This window comes from Phoenix dactylifera, chromosome 8 (assembly GCF_009389715.1).
Source record: "Phoenix dactylifera cultivar Barhee BC4 chromosome 8, palm_55x_up_171113_PBpolish2nd_filt_p, whole genome shotgun sequence".
NCBI lineage: Eukaryota > Viridiplantae > Streptophyta > Magnoliopsida > Arecales > Arecaceae > Phoenix > Phoenix dactylifera.
In genome coordinates this window covers 1,170,130-1,190,362 of record NC_052399.1, presented here as the reverse complement: position 1 = coordinate 1,190,362, position 20,233 = coordinate 1,170,130, and the positions used below count along the sequence as shown (strand labels likewise).

The window sequence follows — 20,233 nt, the reverse complement described above, 5'->3', positions numbered from 1 at the left end:
TGGATTGGGCTGCCGATCCATTCACCTTGTTGCAAGGACATGAAACAAATGTGTAGGGTTCGATCTTCCTCGTGAGCATCTCACCGATGCAAATAATAAGCAAGCTTTCTCCATTGAACCACAAGTACAATACCGGCCAATCATGGTGTTGCACATGATAAAATTCTTTCAAGGCCCTGATCAAACAATCCCCCGTGCAATCTCCAAAACAATTCCAAGACAACACATTTCTATCCGGCATTTCATCGAACATCTGCTCTGCCTCTTCTATGGATCCCAAAATTCAAAAAACCAACAATGACTGAATTTGGAGACAACATCCCGCTGAGGCATTCTATCAAACATCTGGAGAGCAATAAAATCATCCCCATAAATAAATTGAATTAACGAATTCTGAATGCATGGTTCCGCTTGCAACCCGTATTTATAGAAGCATCCAGAATATCTTTAGAAAAAAGAGGCAGAGAGATGGGAAGTGTTTCTTGACCTGCTGTTTCTCGGTCCCAAGCCGCTGAAGCTGGACCTTGAGGGCTGGTCACGGCGACCACTGTTTCGGGAGTTCAAAACACGGCGCCTCTGGCGCCTCCTGCTCGCCTGTGTGACGACATGCCGAGGAAGAGGCCATCGATAACGACAACGTCAAGGCGGCGTTTCCAATTCTTGGTCCCGACGATCATCGCCATGGCCACCTGAACGTAATCCAGGATCAACATTGCCTTCCCTCAGCTCCTCCTCGCTGATCGTCGCCCTCGCCCCCTTCGCCTCCGCCTTTCCTCCCTCCCCCTCACCCTTTCTCTGGCTCTCACCTGGCCAAGAGCCAGAACGCTGCGCTCGAACGCAGGGGAAGGGGATATTTATACTGTCAAAATAACAAGTTTATTTTCATTGTTTTTGAGGTTATAAGTTTATTATTATTTGTTAATTCCTTTTTCTCCTTTTGTTTTTTTTTTTCATATTTAAGTATTTTCTTTTGAATATTTGAGTACATTTGAGTATTTCCATATATTTAACTTTTTCGTATATTTGGGGATCCTAAGTCTTTCTAGTTCGGGTAAAGAATGCCTTTGAACATTGTCACACATCTACACACACTCAAAAAAAAGGAACAGTCTAGGACATTAGTAGCCTTTTTAGAATAGACATGCAATAAGCATATGCTATGAAGAAAACTATAAAAATATCATGATTCCTTGACTGCTGGTAGGGTGGCTAGATTGAATGGCTAGAGATTTATCAGGAGTTTTGAGAGCCTTCTGCATTGCTTATAGTTCTCGCTTGCTTTGCCTCAGCCTTTTCTCTCGCTCTCACTTGACCAAGAGCCATAGAGGGAATGCAGCATTGGAATGCTGGGGAGGGGGTATTTATAATGTCAAGATAATGAGCTTGTTATTTATTATTTCCTTTTTCTTCTTTTGTTCGTATATTTTGACTATTTTCTATTTCAGATAAAGGAGGCTTCGGACCTCACGCTAGAGAAAACTACTAAAAATGCCATGGTCTTTTGACAACCAGTGGGGTGGGTGGGTTACTCTCATCCATTAGTAACCAAGTTGAAAGGTTGAGATTTTTCTTACAAATTTCTGGTTAGTGCTAGAATAGAATTTATGCAATCTTACATACTTTTATAATGGTTTTAATTCGATTATTGGAATGAATCTATTTGAAAAGATATACATTTCTTTTAATCAAGCAATCCCATAGCCTTATTTTGATTAAAGCCGAATAAATACGGAAATATATAGATCTTCCTGTCTAAAGAAATCTCCAAAAATTCTTTGTTGTTGACTCTTCTTTCAAGTGCCCTGCAAATTATTTAGCTTAATAAGTTTAAAGAAAGCTAAAAAGTTAGATTTTAATCAAATGTATTCAAAAACCACATAGAAACATAGAATCGAAAAGTTATTTTCATTTGATTTGTATAGTTTTCTTGATCAAATAGCATGTGACTGTTTTAACTCAAATAAAATTCTTTAACAAGGAGAAACCGATTGTAGCTTTATTTTATTTATTAGATGGATTTTATTTCTCGTGACGACTTTTAAAAAAGTTGATCTGGGTTTATTTATTCAGAACAAAGTGACGTACAAAATATTTTTCTCCCACTAAATATTGAAAACAATAGCATTAGAATAAATCATTCTCATAGTACTGAAGGCCTTACTGAATGATCCCTTTATACGAACAAAATAGAATGGTAATGATTAAATATATACAATTTTTTTTTCTTCTAAGAAACAAAATTTTTATAGATCAATAGCTCTAAAGAAAATACATACTCTATAACCATAGGATTGAAGTTGGTACTTTATCTCATTTTAAATCATTGTGTTATGCACTTTCTAAGCATCTAAAATTTGTCATTGCTTTTGCTTCTTTATTGTTCGTGATACTTTAATCTCATGGTTTTATTCTATGATTAATATCATTTCTTCACGTTTTTATTAAAGAAGCCCTCTATTGCCAAGAAATTCATCACATTGAAACTCTCTAGACTATAAAATGTCCTTCATGAGTTACATCTCTGACACTAAGGGCCAGATCTTTGGGGGTTAAAAAACTTATCTAGAAATCTATATTTTTCTGGCACGAGCATTATTGGCTGTTTGTGGTTCAGGTTGGATTTTCCATAAATGCATACATACTTCTATCAGTTTATGTGTACATTCGGCGGAGAGAGCAAGTTTTGCAAGAACCGCCCCCTAAGATTGGGATGGGACCAGCTGGCCCTACAGCCCGAGATACCCCACGACATCCCGTATACCAGGGATTTCGCTGTCAAACTCCATCAATCTTAAGAATCCACAAATCCTCTGGAGAAGGCGAGCGCTCGTGGCGCCGTCAAAAGAATCTCTCTAGAGAACTCCACCACCAAACCCGCTCCACCCGACTCAAGTTATTCCCCAGAGCGGGCTCCACTCCAGACCAAAAAGACGCACTTGGACGGCCTCAGTCGGCCCAGCACCGACTCTCCTGTCCGAACCCAAATACGAAGCCCCCCTCCATATACGGGATACGGCACCATAAATAGCCTCCCATGTAGCCTAGACTCTCTCTCTCTCTCTCTCTCCTAATTCCGTGTAAAGCACTCGCACCGCACCAAATAAATCTAAGCTCGCCTCCATCCCCTCCCTCTCGACCTTGGGGAGAAGAAAAAGGAAGAAAGACGAACGAATGGAATCGACGCCGGTGAATTGGGAAGCGCTGGACTCCCTCGTCCTAGAGTTCGCCAAGTCCGAGCACCTACTGGAGGACCCTTCTCCTTCAACTTCGCCATCCTCTTCTCCTTCCTCCTCTTCCTCCTCTTCGTCTTCATATCGATCGCGCCTTATCATCCGTCAGATCCGGCGGTGCATCGAGACGGGCGACGTAGATGGAGCCATCGACCAGTTGCGGCTTCACGTCCCGGCGGTCCTCGATGACCACCGGATTCTCTTCCGGTTGCAGAAGCAGGCAAATTTGGTTTTAGTTCCCAATCTTTTATTTGTTTCTTAGGTCTTTCTGTGTTTATTAATTGTGATTAGGTTTGTTTTTTCTTTTAGAAATTTATCGAGCTTTTGAGGAGAGGGACGGAGAAAGATCGAGATTTGGCCATTGAGTGCCTGCGGGTTGCTCTTGCTCCGTGCGCCCTGGATGCTTACCCGGTAACTAGCTTCCTTCTTTTGCATTTTTCTGATTACAATCGATTTTTTTTTCCATAAAAGAATCTGCTTTTCCCCTATTTTGTTTAATTTGGGAATCTAGGGCTTAAGAATGGGTGGCTGGGTGTGTGAGGAAATGGGTGAAGAATATAATGTAGGGCTTTTAGATGAAAATTTTTGTGCGAATAGAGATGGTATTATTTTCTAGGGAGAAGGGGTTGGTGCTTCTTTCTTTTTTTGGGTTTTTTGGTTCCCGGGTGGGGGGAGGGGAGGAGAGGGGAACAAGAGATTGTGCATGATTTGGCGTTAGATGCTTGCCCAAATAAGCAGCGGATGATAGAGTAATTGAAACGCTTCATGACCTTGCACTGGATGGATTGGACACTGGAAATGGTTTTGTTTGGTGCTGTCACTAAAATGACAGCTGGATAGATTACCTTGCCCAGCTCGTAGCCAATTCTCATCAAGCAAATGCCTATGTGATGTGAGAGGTTAGTTTGCTGGATAGCTGGATGCTTCCTGATAGGTGTCAGAATAGGACTTCAATTTAGATTGACACTGATATGACACATGGGAGTCTGGCATCAAATAAATCACATTCTTCCTTTGGTAGCATCGGATTCATAATTGTCAGAGTAAGGCCAGCACCGGTCATGGTAGGGCAACAAATTGTAAAAAGGAATGGCGGCAGCGAGCTTTCTCTATTATTAGATTCATGTTATGGATGCACTGAGCTTTTTGACAGTATATGGATTACATCGAGCACTTCATGGATTTAGGGGTTCATGTTCTGTACTTGCGCAGAAACAGTTCATGCATGCATTTCCTTTTAAACTAAATACAAGTCATTCTGTACTGTAAAAAATTATTTTCTTGTATTTATAAATAATAAATACAATTAGCTTTTTTCCTTTTTGAGTTCTGACATGTTTTATTTGTTTTGAAGGAAGCTTACGAGGAGTTCAAGCATGTCCTCTTGGCCTTAATATTTGAAAAAGAAGATCAAACCTCTCCTGTTGCAAATGAGGTAATACAAATATATCTTATATTAAGTCGACTGTAATGAAGGTGGATCGGACCATATATGTTTCTATGTTAACATGTATATAGTTAAGGAAACCTCGCATTGTTTCTCACTTGGACATACCTACGTACATACATGCATGTCTGCATGATTGTACAGCATAACATCTTGTGTATTTTCATTTTCTTTTGATAACCATATCAGCCAAATAGGTGAACTAATGGTCTGGTGATTGAACTACTTGAAGAAAAATTAATAACATAGCCATTTAGGATAAGTATTAAATTCTTTATAGTCCTTAATTATTGGTGGGCCTCATTTTTTTATGATCTTTAAGAATGTATTATGTTAGCAAACTTCTTACAAATTTGGTGTTAGTTTTGTTGCCTAGGACTCTGCTGGACCTAGGTCTGTGCAAGTACAACTTGTTATTACTAGTTACCATTATGCCTTTTGGGGGTTTTAACTGATCCAAAGTGTTATATTTTTTATTTCTCCTTATAAGCTTGACTATCCAAGGATAATTCATGGAGCCATAAAGTTGTAAGCCCAAGTACTGTGATTTCCAAATGTGCACATTAGTGCTGCTGCTTTGATGCTTGGCCATGGTGTGGATCTGACTAGCAGATGTTTATAGCTTAGCGTGTCCCAGATTTCCCAACCTCTCGTTTAAGTTCACCAATCAAATTTGAGCCAATAGACTAGTGTAGCTGAGCTCCAAGACTTTTGTAGCAAGGACCTAGAGAATTGTTTAATTTTACTTGTCAAATGCCAAATGGCATTGGGTCCAACGGTTGGCACCCTCTCTTAAGGGTTTGCTCTTCAGAGAGTTTTAGGGTTCAAACATTAGCAATGGCATATTAACACCGTATTTCTCAAAAAATTCACCAGCCAAAAAAGCTTTTAGGGCATGTTTGGTAGGCAATATAACTTAGGAATAATGTGGAATTAGGCCCTTATTCTGTGTTATGCTGCGAAACAATAAAAAGTGACCAAGTAACAAGAGTTATACCATTTGGGGTTATAAGTGGTCCCAGACGGTGTAACTCTTTTCCACCAAAATAGGATAGAGTTACACCATGGAATAAGGAAACTTATCCCCTCTAACTACCTTTTTGCTCCTGTGCACTCTTTATTCTTATCAAACAAGTAGGAAGAAAATTTTTCTTGGTGATGAAATCCAAATCTATCACAAAATCCAGAGCACTAATCTCTCACTTATCCTTTGCACTTATCCCTCCAACAAAATGCCAAAAAGCCTCTGTTAGGTGGTATAAGTCTATCCATCCAAGCCTTCAAAATTTATTCCGCCTACCATACATTATCTTAATCTTTTCTGTTGATGTGGACTTGCACTTGCGTCGGACCATAGGCTAGTTGGTACGTTAACAAATTGTAAGTTTATCACAGGATCAAAAATGGCCATATTCAGTTTGATTCTGGTTGTTCTTGAAAGACCCAATAATGTGACCCCAGACTTGGCCTGTCCCGAGTGGGCTAGCTGATTTGTATCGTTCTGTGCCATGTGAGCTCTATTTTAAATTTAACATGATTTGAATTGTGAGGCAGTTTGTCAGTAGTTATTCATGTCCAAAAAATTTGACTTTTTATGTGTACCAGTGGTCTGAAAGGAGGAGATTTGATCTAGCTGGACTATTATCTTCAATATTAAGAGCTCATTTACATGCTTATGATCCCATTTTTTCAATGACTTTGAGATACTTAATAAGGTATGTGTCAGCTTTTTAATATTCAATTTTGATATAAATTTGTATATGTATTCTGGGAACTTTGTCAAACTCCAGCAGCTGTCTCTCATCACCCATTAATATGCAGCATTCACAAAGTATTTTGCTTTCGTCAAGGCATTTTATCCCGTATATCAGATCTCACTGAAAGGTTGCTGTTTGAGGAACGGGACCCACCTGCAACTCCTCAGGAGAGTTTGTATGAAGCACCTCCTTTTGATGAAGTAAGTTTCTTCCCTGGCTATGTATTTATCTACATTAGGTTGTCCAGAGAAGTCTTTGTACTTACATTCAAATTTCAGGTTGATATTCAAGCTCTTGCACATGCTGTGGAGCTAACAAGACAAGGAGCAGTTGATAGCTTGAGATTTGCCAAGGGCGATTTAAATCAAGCATTTCAGGTTTTATTTTTTTAAAAGATTATAAAAACATAAGCTATGTGCAGTGTTAAACTATATATATATATATACATATATATTATATCTATTTATTTTTGTATGTGCATATTTATTTTACATATTCAGATGGCTATGTAATTTTTGTTATCCTGTAGTGATACGAGAATTCTATTTTAGGCAGAAGTTACTGCATACTTAAGGAAAGTAATCTTCAATAAACCAAATGACGTGCTTGCAACAATTATTCAAATATCCATTGCTATATCAACCTTAGACATATTTACTGGTTCACTTTTATCAGCTTTACCTGTTTTGCCTGGTTTAGACTGAAATATGATCCTTAGTTTTCAGTTGCCCTAATATATCACCTGACCACACCTCTTTTTATAGTTTGGGCATTCAAGATAATGTCATTGCATGGCATAATTCAATAGCACCTTAAAGCACATGTGTGTAGTGCATAAGCTGTCATGCCCCGAACCCAGAGTGTAACAAACACTGCATATCTGTATGGTGGACCATACACGCATGCAAGGCTATAGATCATATCAAAACAATAATAATTCTTGAAAATTTATTTAATTAAGAACTTATTTAAATAATTCTTACAGTGGTTCCAAAGTGACATAAATCAACCTATGCTAACAATTTACTTAATTTAAATAAAATATTTTAACTAGTTTAAATAGTCTGACTAGAACTTCAATAACTAAAAGTATATTTAGAAGATCTAAGGCACTTCTCCAAGTTCCGAGTGATCATGCATTTGGATCTGAAAAATAGAGAAAGTATGATAACGAGCTACACTAGCCCAGTAAGCAACATAACACTCCAAAGTAGGGGGCTAAGCATATGAAATAATTAGTTAAAGAGCAAGATATTGGCTGAAAAATAAATCAGCTCTTGAAGAATACATATTTTTTTTTGAAATTTATTATTATTTTCATAAATTGATACTAGAAACTCAACATCAGGTTATGGCCACGTAATCCAGTGGCATGGATTAGAATGCACAAAGTGCGAAACACCACTATTCTTAACCATCGGTGGTACAATGTCCAAATACTACTATTCTAATCACCGATGGTGCATTGTCGAAACTAGTTTCTCAGATTACAAGTCGACTGAGCCAACGAATAATCTTCATTGGCGGGGCTAGATTATAGCCGCACTGAAAATACATACATATAAAACAAATTTTTTATAATTTGCCCAGTCACATATTTTGGATTTCATAACATAGCACATAACATATTTTAAAATAATTATTTTCATAACATTAACATGCCTGACCTGTTTAACTAAGTATAAAAGAGATATTATAATCAAATTTAATCAATCAAATATTACTTTACCAAAAATTTGGAAAACACGCTTTGAAGTATTAGGTTACTTATGTTTTATCACTTCAAAATTCTAATCCAATTAGATAGGTTAGGTTCGCTTGCTTCAATATCATTAAAATATAATTAATTTTTAATCAATATCTTAAAAGTCAAGCAAAGTCAAAATTAAAATACTGTTGAAGATACAATCTCATGCCCAAATCAGATCGGTCAGGTGGCAGTGCATGACTACTTAGGTCAGTTTGAACAAGGCAAACTAAACTGATCAAGTGAAGATCAATAGCAGTCAAATTTCAAAAAGATCCGATTGGGGCCGAAGTAATGGGTCGGTTTACCGTTTGGGTGTCGGGGCGGTTCAGGGCCTTCCAAACAGAGGTCAACTTGGATCCGAGCAACAAGAAAAGCAAGGTTTACACTAAGATCCTTGAGCCTGTCTAGAGAGAGAAAGAGGGAGAGGAGAGAGAATCTTAGCTCGGGTTAAGTCAGAGGTCTAGGTTTGGTCCATCATAGTGGCATAAATCATCACTATATCTGGCCCATGGGCTAAGGAGAGAAATTAGAAACTAGGGAAGAACAACAAAATCTATATGTTTATAGAGATTAATAAATAAATAAATAAAGGAAACTAAGAATGGGAAGAAAAAGAGAACTAAGAAGAAGAAGAAGAAGGGAAGGAAGAGAGGGAAGAGGAGAGGAAAGAGAAAAGAAGAGGGAAGAAGGTCTGACGATGGCTGGGCCTTGGTGGCGGGTGTCGACGTCTGGTCAATAGCCAGCCGACAGCAGCCAACGGCTGCTGTGGTGACCGATGAGAAGGAAGAAGCCAAGGACTTGGCTCGGAACAGAGGAATAGGCTTGGTTTGTCTAGGAACAAAAGAATTGGGGGAAGGGGAGCTCACCGATGTCGGCGGAGATGGTGGATCTCAGTCGAGGGTAGCCGGTTCGGCGGGCTAGCGGCGGCGGCACTTGAAATAAGGAGGAGAAGAAAAACAAGACCATCGGTGGTCTAGAAGGAATTGGAGGGAATTTTGGGGGTGGCAGAGCTCGGATTCGGCAACACAATAGCTGCCAGAGGTGAGGAAGAGGGAAGGGATGCCCGACGGTGGATCAATCACAAGAGATGAGGGGGATTTATAAGGCTTTTGAAAGAGGATAAATTCGATAGTCGTTTGCAACTGTCACGAGCTCGGCGGTGGTTGAGCGATCCCAACAGCCGACGGCCATTCGCACCAGCCATGCGGAGGCCTTACCGGCCATGGCTCCACGTGGTTCTCCCCGACAGCGGGCGATCAGGCGGGGGATCGTGATCCCCTGTTTCTAATTGCTCTTCTTCTTTTCTTTTTTTTTTTTGAAGTCCTGAACTGAAGTCGGTTGAGCCTGACAACTTTAATCCAGAAAGGGCCCAAGAGGCCAGTTCTCACATAAGCAGAGCAGATCATTTTTTTCTTTGTATCTATAAATTAGTTGTTTTCAATCTCTTATTGTTTATGTTGTTAGATCTCACTTGAAAGCTATCAAAATCTCTAGATTTTGTAAGTTATGGTTGCTTTTAATCAAATCTAGACAAATATTTCGGGCCAACTTAGAATGGCTGACGAATATCGTTGTCAGCGTCCTATTTCATTGATCCTTATTTTGTCATTGAACCATATAGTGAAAGCTGATTGAATATGTTATCAACTAAGTTTGAATCTTTATTGTTAGTCTAGAATCATGAAGTAGTCATTCATGTAAGAACTTGAGGAGCTGTCGTTCAAGGAGAGATGACAATATGCATACTGACAAGTGGTTATATCTATCTACATCACTAGCACAAAATACAGGGAAATATGGCAAGTGGTTCTTCTTTGACAAGCATGTATGTTGTTTGGATTTACCTGCCTTGAGTTTTTGATGTATGTTTCTCTTTTGTCTATTATGCCTTCCACATGTCAAATCTTATTTTGGAAGCCAATCATCACTTAGTGTATTTTTCTCTATTATGTTTTTTTCTCTATTATGTATTTTTCTCTTTTTTATCAACATTTCCCTATCATTATTGGTCTTCATGTACTTCTTAGGAAAAAACCAGAAAGCTCCAACAAGGAGTTTAAAATTGAGTTGCAGTGCCAAAAATATATAAAAGGGTGCACAATTTCTATATAATGTATCGAATTAGGAGCATTAATGTATAGTTCACTCTTTGAGCATTTGCAGATGGAACATAAGAAATTTTTAACTAATGATGCCTCTTGGGATCTTTTTGAGACTCACTTTTTTTGTTACAGGAAACTCCATCATAGTATTTGTGAATTCATTTGTCCATTAGTTATGCGTTTTTTTACTATATTGAATTCTAATCTTGATGGAAGTATCTGGATTGAAGGTAACCAGAGATTCAACTCAACAAAGAAGCCTGATCATAACGGCTCAAAGTTTGTATCCTGTCCAAGAATTACTTATAGGTCCATCTTTTGAGGCTATCAACTTGAAATGAACCGACCTTACCACAAAGGCCGTGTTTGTTTGCTGGCTAAAGGATGGATAAGTTATCTGAACAACCAGTGAAACACCATCCAAAAAGTGATGGATAAACTTATTTGGTCAAATTGTCAAAGGCCCAAAAAGGTTCTTAACTTGAGTAAGTTTATTTTAGTGGGGAGGGTGAAATAGAGTTAACCTCCCAGAAATCTCTCTCTTTACTTTTTCACTTTTTTCACAACTTATTCCACTAACCATGAGAGCACCAATCAAACAGTGGATAACTTTATTCGCTGGTTAGCCGGGTAGGGGGGTGGATGCCTATGGGTAAATCTTTTTGGGGATGGTTTGCTATTTGGCATCCAAACACAGCCTGAAGGTCAAGAATTATCCTATAGGATATTTTTCAATAGGATCCATGAAATGGAGGAATAAAAAATTAATGCACATTTGGTGCTAGTCTTATGAAGTTGAACGTATAATCTGGACTTGGAACTGTGACTGTTGATTGGGTTTTAAAGATGATGACAATTTTGACGCTATTGAATTGCCTAGAATATATGCTATTTAGTAGCAAATAAGGTTTCAACTATCGACCCATATTGGCCAGTATGGGTGTACTATACCGACCTAGTTTGTCACTACTATGATGTAGGGGGCTAGTAATCCACATATCGACACATGGTGGATGTGATGTGCTGATGCTAATAGCATTCCATGTGTCATTAAAGTGAATTACCATACTGTATAGATCCCTATTGGCAACGTATTAATACAAGTTCTAGTACTAGGACTTAATAGTAAAGGTGGCAGTAGATGTTACAACTTACAAGCACTAAGATGGATGTGTGGTAAATTTGGTGAGGATCGAATTTAAAGCGAACCAATGGTGCTTAAGAGTTGATAGAATAATGGAAGACTAACTGAATCTGCTTCTATTCAAATGCATATCGTGATAAGCAGATGGAAGGGGGCTTGGATATGTGGAAGCATGGAGGAGGCAAAAGAAAACTTAGTCAATGTTGTGAGGAAGGACTCAAAAAAATTCCTTCAACTGGAGCTTCCCTCTTGAATTATTTAATTTAGGAAGAAAATATAAAAGCTGCCTCTGTTCGATCTATATTGTTGAAGTATCACATATAAATATGGGTAAGATTCTTGATATACATGCTTTCTAATGTACATGACAAACCCATTTTTGTTTCCTGAAGTTTGTCGTTTATGATCATTTGTTCAGAATTAGGCATGACTCTTGATTTGTTTTCATATTTATTTGCTTTGTGTGTCACATATTTTTGCACTCGATATCATTAACCATTTCAAACTTTGCCCAACACCTATATTTGAGTCTGGAGGAACCTACGGTGGTTACCATTGCGAGATCATAGTGGAAGAGAGAATTGTTGGTCCATTGTAAGATTTTACTAAATGAAAAAGTAGGGATGGCGATGGGTCAGGTCAGGTATCATATAAGCAAGTTAAGCCATTTTGGTATCGGGCCCCATACCGGTGTCACCCTGTCACTGAGTCTGTATGCTCGGTATAGGAGCCGGTTTGGGTAGTTTTAAGTCTCGATAATCATATTTGGAAATGTTTCCAAGAAACGTATGAATTGGCTTAACGGACAAGCCATGATATCTAAAGATCCATCATTGTTGAATTTCCATACTAGGCTAACTGGATCCCTTGAATCCTGGTTATAGAAGCTAAGTAGCTCTTTGATTTGCTGAAGAAAATTTGACACCAGCATCAGGTGTTGGGAAACTTTGATGGTCTAGCAATTTATGCTAACTTCCAAGGGTGCTTTCCCCCGCCTATTATTTTTTTAAATACGTGCTTAAACAAATTATTAAATCTGAGATCCACTAATCTCTTCTCTGATAGATCATATTATTCTCTTGTTTCTCTTCTTTTTAGGGATTTTTGCTACTTTTTTTCGTATGTATGTGATTATTGTAGATTTATTAACTGACATTCTTAATATGCTTATGTTTTGTTTAATTACAGATTTCAACACTACCCAAGTTAGCTTATCCCCCCCCCCACCAAAAAAAAAAAAAAAAAAAAAAGAAGTATATATCACTCTGTATTTGAAACCTTTGTGCTGATCTATTTCCTATTAATGCAAACAACACTTGTTTATTTGGATTTTTCCCCCCAAATTATACTTGCCAATTTAGCATTGATTATGCATATAATTGTTCACTCTTGGTATTTGTTATTTTGATATAAAATAAATAGAGGATCTATGAATTATTTTGATTATTTATAGCAAAACAGTCTGTCATAACTTTTTAATATATTATATTTGGAAATTTCTATCGCATTGGTGGATACTTAAATTTTTCCCTCTCTTGAACAAATCTTGGCTTTGCCATTGTGCGATAGCTTCCACAACTCACCCCACAATCTACCCCACCTGGAACAAATAAGATATGCAGTTGTGTTCTTCTTTTTTTTTTTTAAAGTTAGATTTACTAGGAAACTCTGGCTTTCTGGTTGCTGCACTTCTCTTGGATCTCTGTAGGAGACAGGATGCATGTGTATGTGCTCATGAGTGCGCACACACGTGTGCGCGCGCGCGTGAGAGAGAGATTAACTGAGATGCGAGTATTTAGCAAAAAAGGGAAACTCTCAAAATGCTCATAAAATGTAGTTTTTTGGTCAAAGATTCAAAGTCCCCTTAGGAGTTTCTTTATGACATGTTCTAGTCTTTTAGAGACGGTGGAGATGTGTGTCAGCGATGGCATAAAACAACATGACACGCTATGTCGAAACCATTTGATGTGTGTCTATAGAAAATGCTTCTTGGTCTTCAAGAGGACTTTCATTATGGAAACATATGCAGCTGGTGCAAAGCCTTAGATAACCTCCTTTATAATGTTACAGCAGTCAATACGTAACAAAAATGCCAATGGTTTTTTGACCTTTTCACTGTTTATCTAATTAAAGTAGTATTTTATTATATTCATATAATGATTCCACTTAAAAAATATTGAATTAGGATGGGCTGTCATATCAACAAATGTTATATTCCAGAAAATGTCAATGAGGGTTAAAAAAGAGAATATATGCTGTTATTTCCATTAGAACAGTACATACTGGTTTTTGGGCATTTGGAAGAGACCGTTATAATGGTTTAAGGATGTTTTACCAATGTCATGTGGCTATAGAATGTGGTGCTTGTTTATTGGCCACACCCTTGTAGGGTGGTATTAGTACCGAAGTTTCACTATAGCTGTTGTCCCATTATTCAACAATTCAAGTGAGCTTCCGAGAATTCATACATAATTGCAGGCTGTAGAGAGCATTGAATGTTCTCCAAGTAGAGGCAAGAGATGGCGACATGAAGCCACTTTGAAAATTGTCCAATTTTAATCATTTATGGAAATTTTTGTACCTTCTGGGATTACTTGATAGGTCTTATGAACTCTTAAAGATTATAATGATTTTTCCCCTCCTTTCAATCTGTATTAACTAAACCATTTTAATTGGACACTGATGAGTAGGATGTGCGCAGGTCAGATCTGTTTAGCTTAGGGGTAGAATTGAAATCAAACCAATTTGAATTAGTTTCTTAAAACTGAAACCTTAACCGAACTACGGTTATAGAAACCACCTAAAACCAAACGGAGAAATTCGTTTGGGTTCAGTTCAGTTTATCAGGTTGAGGAGATCCATTTTCAGTTCTGGTTGGACTGGGTTAGAATGTAACTTGAACCATATATTGTCAATTTTCATAACACTGTTATAAATTTGTTTGGGCTTACACTTGTATGGGCCCAATATTAAAACAAGTAAACTAGGTTTATGGGCTTACACTTTTATACAATTCACTTGGTGTTCTCACCTAATAACATTTTAAATATATATAGGTCCATTTTTCTGTTTGGGTTGGTTTTTTAAGATCTAATACAAAACAAACCAATTTTTCAGTTTGAAAATCTTTCAAACTGAATCAACTATAGAATAAAACTGTCTTAAATAGAACTGAAGTGACTGTTTCAATTCAGGTTCGCAGTTTAGTTGGTTTTTTTACGCATGCCTACTGATGAGGTAGTTTGATATTTTACTTCATGTTGTCATTGGCCATTAACTAGTTTTTACAATAGATGAATCTTTGCCAAACCCTTACATCAAGGTCTAGGGAACGGTCTCAAACCATGCAGTTCGGGCCGTCCCAGGCCGTACTAGCAGCGGACCGGGATAGTTCCGGCATTGAAACCGAGATGCCGTCGCTGGAGGGGGAGAAGGAGAAGAAAAAGAGAGAGAGAGAGAGAGAGAGAGAGAGAGAGAGAGAGAGAGTGAGTGAGTGGAAGGGAGGAAGAGGGAGAGGAAGGAAGAGAGGTTGGCCAACGGAGGTCCGGGAGCCTCCGCGTGGAGGAGGAGGAGGCCGGGGAGACACGGAGGCGGGACTCCACCTCCGGTCCCCTATTTTGTTCTCCACGTCTCTTCGGCCTTCGCCTCCTCCGCGCAAAGGTTCCCCAGCTTCCGCCGGTTGGCCTCAGCCGGCCTCTCTTCCTTCCTTTCCCTCTCCTTCCCTCCCCGCTCTCTCTCTTTTCCTCCCTTGTTCTCCTTCTCCGCTGTCTCTTCTATTGTGTCGGTACGTCATTGAATTTTGTGGATCTGTCATGTTTGATAGGCCTCTAAATCATATTTGGCATGCGTTTTGATTCGTGTTGACCATATTATAGCTTGAAATATTGTAGTTCTGCTTCATTCAGATTTTGACAACCAATGAGGATTTAGTTAATTTGCTACCGTGGTGCAATTTCTTCTTTTCCTGTTCTGTTAACCAACTGTTTTTTCCTTCTTGATATGCTTATCCTTTTTCCAATGACATGTTTTACAGAATGAACTTTGCCGAATGAAACTGGATCTCTCAATGCTTGATAAGCTGGTTCATGAGTATTGTGTATACAGGGGAATTGTTGATGGTGCTCCTAATTCTTCACCAGGTTAAACTTGAGATAGTAAACATAAGTTTAGTTGCCACAATGGCTTCAAATTATGTGCTATCGTCTTACCAGTTGTCTGTCTGACTGAATCTCCAGATTTTGCACATAGTTCGTCCAGAAATTGTTCTTCTCTTAGCATAGAATGTGGAATTAGTAGACTCTCTGATGGAGAAACTTCTGTGAACAATGCTGACACTGGAGGTGCTCAAGAAACTTATGCTGATGCTGCGAGCATGCAAGGAATCGACGACACAAGATTTGCATATGAAGTGACTAACAATAATGAAGATTGCAGCACCAGTGATGTCAACCATCAAGAAACCTCTTCTAGAAGGTTACGGAGGAGTAGAAATCATGCAACTGGACAAAGGAGACGCAAGAGATGGAGAGGACGGATTGAGAAGCTAGAACTTGATGCCTTCTTTCCTGAGTTTAATAAACAAGAGTCCTTGTGTCCAGCCCTTCCTAGCAGTGAAGATACACTTAGAGAAGAGCAGGTAAGCTTGATATTACCAGAGTAATCTATGGACATTTGTCATATAGTGATGATTATTTTCTGTTGACTAGGACTCCAAAATTCATTCTTCCTTTGAGCGCTTCAACAATATCGGGGATCACAAGTGTGAGATTATCCTAGAGATGAGGGAATTAGCAAATAAAGGAATGGCTGCAAAAGTTGTTGAGGAAATAAATGCCATAGATCCTGACTTTTTTACCGAAAATCCTATTCTACTATTTCAACTGAAACAGGTAATCATTAGGGCAAAGTATTTCTGATAGTAGCCGTATTGTGAAATGAGCAACTTTTGAGATCTTGACATTCTTATCACCATTCTGATGTCAGATTGAATTTCTTACACTGGTCAATGGTGGTGATCATGCTACAGCTCTTAAAGTTGCTTGCAGTCATTTAGGTCCTCTGGCTGCAAGCAATCAAGCTTTGCTGAAGCCTCTAAAGGAAACTTTGTTGGCTTTGCTTAGGCCTAGTGAAGATGCACTTACGAAAGGGATACCCTTGCCTGTCCTTGCAACTTCCCTCCAGGTAAACATTTACTTAGTTTGACCTAAAGCTGATGTCTGCTTTCTGTTCCTTGATTTTTGTCATGCTAGCATTTTAATGCAATTAAGTTGCTTCAGAATAAGCATCTGATTCTCATTCTGTTGGTTGTAAAAGAGGGAGAAAAGACCAGAACAAGCTTTTCCACTTCCTTTTCTTTCTGATGTCATTTTGAGTTACCATATTGCAGAATTCTGCTAGGGCCATTTTAGACCTTCTGTTGAACTTTACCCTGTGAACTAGATAGGTTGTTAGAGTCAACAGAGTTCAGGTGGCTATTATCAGTCCACTGGCTATGGAATTATCATTAAAAGACTGTGTAGGTCTGCTGACCTCTATTTTTACAGAATTTTTTTCAGCAGTTGTTTGTTTTCTGAATAGAAGAATAGTCATGCTGAAGCTATCATGACCTCCAGTTTAACATGACAATTTTGTCCTTGAGAATGGTATGGTATACAAGTTATCTAAGTTCTCTGTTTTGGAAAACCTGATAATATGTACATCAATTCATTCTGTGTTCTCCAGGGTCTTTGTAGTCCGTCTTTGCAACTGGACTTGCAACAGTTTGTGCTTTTAGAGTTTTTTGTTAGGGAAAAGGAGGATTCTTGTGAGCTTACAGCATATGGAAACTTCAAGTTGCTCGCTGCAGTCATATCTGACGTCTCAAATATCAATATTTGTTGAATGTAGTCAGTGTACATGTTAGGCACTTGATTTATAATTTATTCTTTAAAGCTATACACACACTGGCTCAGCTACTTCCTGGATACCTCCTAAATTTTTTTTATTGGAAGACAGTGGATTCTGGTTTTGGGGTGATAATGCCAATGCAACATGTCAGATTGACCACGGAGATTGTTGTTGTGGCTTGACTAGCTTATTGTACCCCAGGGACATGCTCTCCTGAATATGTGTTATTCGGAGGTTGAGCTTGGGCTAGTCACACTGATTTCTTCTTTGGATTTTGATTCCGAGACCCAAATAGCCAAATGATTATATAATTAGTTTGGCCAATGTATAACTTAAAGTACTTAAAATTTGCATGCATTGTATGCTCTAGATTTCCATATATGCAGTTAGTAAGGTGTGATTTAATCAAGTTTAGCATTGGAGCTTAGCATTTCAAACATTCTGTGATAAAGATTCATGGGATTGTCTTCTTTGATTTGGAGCAATAGCTCAAGTGCTCAAGGAAATTGAGTTGGTACTGGCTTTTGTTTTCAGAGGTATTCTTTGTTGCTTTAGGTTTGAACTTATTTTACCTTTCAAAATTTTAAGATTTGACTTGTTCCACTTCCAGTAGATCAAAATTAAGTAAGTTTTCTGAGTTCTGAAAAATTAGCCAGCGAATTTATAATGCTTATGTAAAAATGAGATGTTTCATATTCAACTGTTCCTAGTAATGTGTCATAAATGATCACGTCGGACACTGTTTTCATTTTTGAAGGTTAGTAGACATATTTCGCTTTGACAATTATCACCTCCTTGGAGGATATTAACCAACATTGTATGCGGGGTATGTGGCGGACCAACACTCATAGCTGACCCATGTATCTCCTCCATTCATTCTCTGCTTGAAATGTCATAGTCAAATATATATATATATATATATATATATATATATATATATATATATATATATATATATATATTAAAGAAGAATAAATCAGCATCTGCCACATACCCTGTTAGGTCAAGTAGACTCGTTCTGGAAAAAGTATTACTCTAGCTCTTTTTTATTTGAAAGATTGCTGCAAATTAATGCATTCTTTATTCTTGTATAGGTTGCGATGGGTAGGAGGCTTGGCATTGAAGAACCACAGCTGATGAAGATAATGAGAACAACACTTCATACACATACTGAATGGTTTAAGCTTCAGATGTGCAAAGACCGGTTTGAACAACTCCTCAAAATAGATCAGTTGAAAGAAGTTGAGGCTTCCATGCATAGTGATACAATGTCCAGGGCGTTTGGAGATGACTGTAATAATGGGTCTTCTCAAGTTACCATATGTTCAAGCAGCAAGATACCAGAAGACGGTAGCAGTCCTCAAGTATCATCTAGTGAAACTGTTTATGATGAAAATGCAATACTTAAAGTCATGGTGAGTTTTACCACAACATTAACTTGTATGTATCTGTAAGACATGATACCACTTGTTGATTCAAGCATGGTCAGGTTTTGGTTATGGTATGGTGACTGTTGTGTTCTGTCCTTGGCAGTTCTCCAGTCCTCTGTTGACTGCTGGGGAAAACCAATTCTAGATTCTGTAGGATGCGAATTCTTCCAGTCTGTCTAATTCTTAAACTGGTTTTGCATCTTTCGGTTATAATGGCCTTACCTTTCTCTTTTCTAACCCTTCAAATCAGGACTGCTTCGCAGGGCCAATTATGGACTATGCTGCATTTTCAGACTGCATAGACTTTTTCTTTTCCTTTGTATCTGCCATTTTTAAGATTTGATATAGCTGTTCAAGATTCACCCTATCCTTGTTTTACCTCATCTTTACCTTCATGTTCAGATCCCTGTTCCAATCATTTTATGCTCCTATGCATTCATCAGTGCCTATCACTGGGTTTATGTGGCAAGGCTTGCCTTCTAATGTCCTTTGATGTCTTCAAGTTGCTTGCCGATATACTTTGAAATCAAGGACATTGTTTATTCATTAAGTGTTGTAGTTTTTCTATTAGAAACTAAAACATGTTGTTGATCATTCTATGTGGACCGAATTTCTATTAGGTAGACATGCATCCACATGTATGTGTATGCTTGAATTCATGTAAAAGCAAGATTTACTGGCTTCTGTTATTGGTTCCTACTGTGCTGTGTACCAGTTGAAGTAAAACTTTATAATTTATGCAAAACCCAGGTAATTTCATATGGACCTATTTCTTGTCTCCTTCCTTGGGTCCAGGAGAAATAGTCCCAGAGAGTGGGGCAATGTTGATTCTCGGATAAGATGTATACTGTTGTTCGATAATGCCATATATCTTCACCTTTTCATGTTCTTTTTATGATGTTCGTGCCTATACTGTTTCTTGGCTCACGACCTTATACCTAATCGGTTACAGGAATTCCTGGCGTTGCCGAGGGCTGATGCCATCCATCTTCTCATGCAGTACAATGGGAATGCGGAGACCGTTATTCAACAAATATTTTCTTAGCCTGTTATGTAAAACTGCAATGCAGACTCTTCTACATTGTTTATTCATAAATACATTTGTTTATTCATTTGTTTCATAGCCTGATAGCGTCCGCTACACTTACGAAGTCTGCTGGTGTGCCCAGATGTCCATCTGCTCTACCACCAACTTGTATAATCCTATAGTTTGTATGAATGCTTCAAAGCTCTGTTTATAGACTCCATAAGAATTTCTCAGACACAATAATTTGTATAAGACTAAATTCTTAATAATACATGCTGGAATCTAGACCATAAGAGTTGCTTCCTTCTCTTGCATCCAATTTCTCCCCCGCATAGCATTTGCTGATTCACTCGTATGCTAACATGTTTGCAAAGGAGGTTTCTAATTCATTCAAATTAATTTGATATCGATGATTGCACAAATTCTGGGTTAGCTTTAATCCAATACTCAGAGAGCAACC

The 20,233-nt window shown here is 38.2% G+C and overlaps 1 protein-coding gene and 1 long non-coding RNA gene across 2 annotated transcripts; one reads left to right on the top strand and one right to left on the bottom strand.

Moving 5' to 3' along the window:
- Positions 1-245: 245 nt before the first annotated feature.
- LOC103718287 lies at positions 246-854 on the bottom strand. Its single transcript, XR_605800.3, has 2 exons — positions 488-854; positions 246-345 (listed from the first exon to the last, which is right to left on the bottom strand). It is a non-coding gene; the product is annotated as an uncharacterized LOC103718287 (long non-coding RNA).
- A 2,202-nt stretch (positions 855-3,056) lies between these two features.
- LOC103718286 lies at positions 3,057-20,078 on the top strand. The gene is made up of 12 exons (XM_008807027.4): positions 3,057-3,450; positions 3,540-3,641; positions 4,585-4,665; positions 6,283-6,392; positions 6,499-6,634; positions 6,713-6,811; positions 15,464-15,569; positions 15,666-16,066; positions 16,137-16,319; positions 16,414-16,611; positions 18,411-18,731; positions 19,699-20,078. Exons 1-12 carry the CDS (start codon positions 3,172-3,174, stop codon positions 19,789-19,791), a joined length of 2,109 nt encoding a protein of 702 aa, XP_008805249.2. The 5' UTR covers positions 3,057-3,171; the 3' UTR covers positions 19,792-20,078.
- Positions 20,079-20,233: the final 155 nt, after the last annotated feature.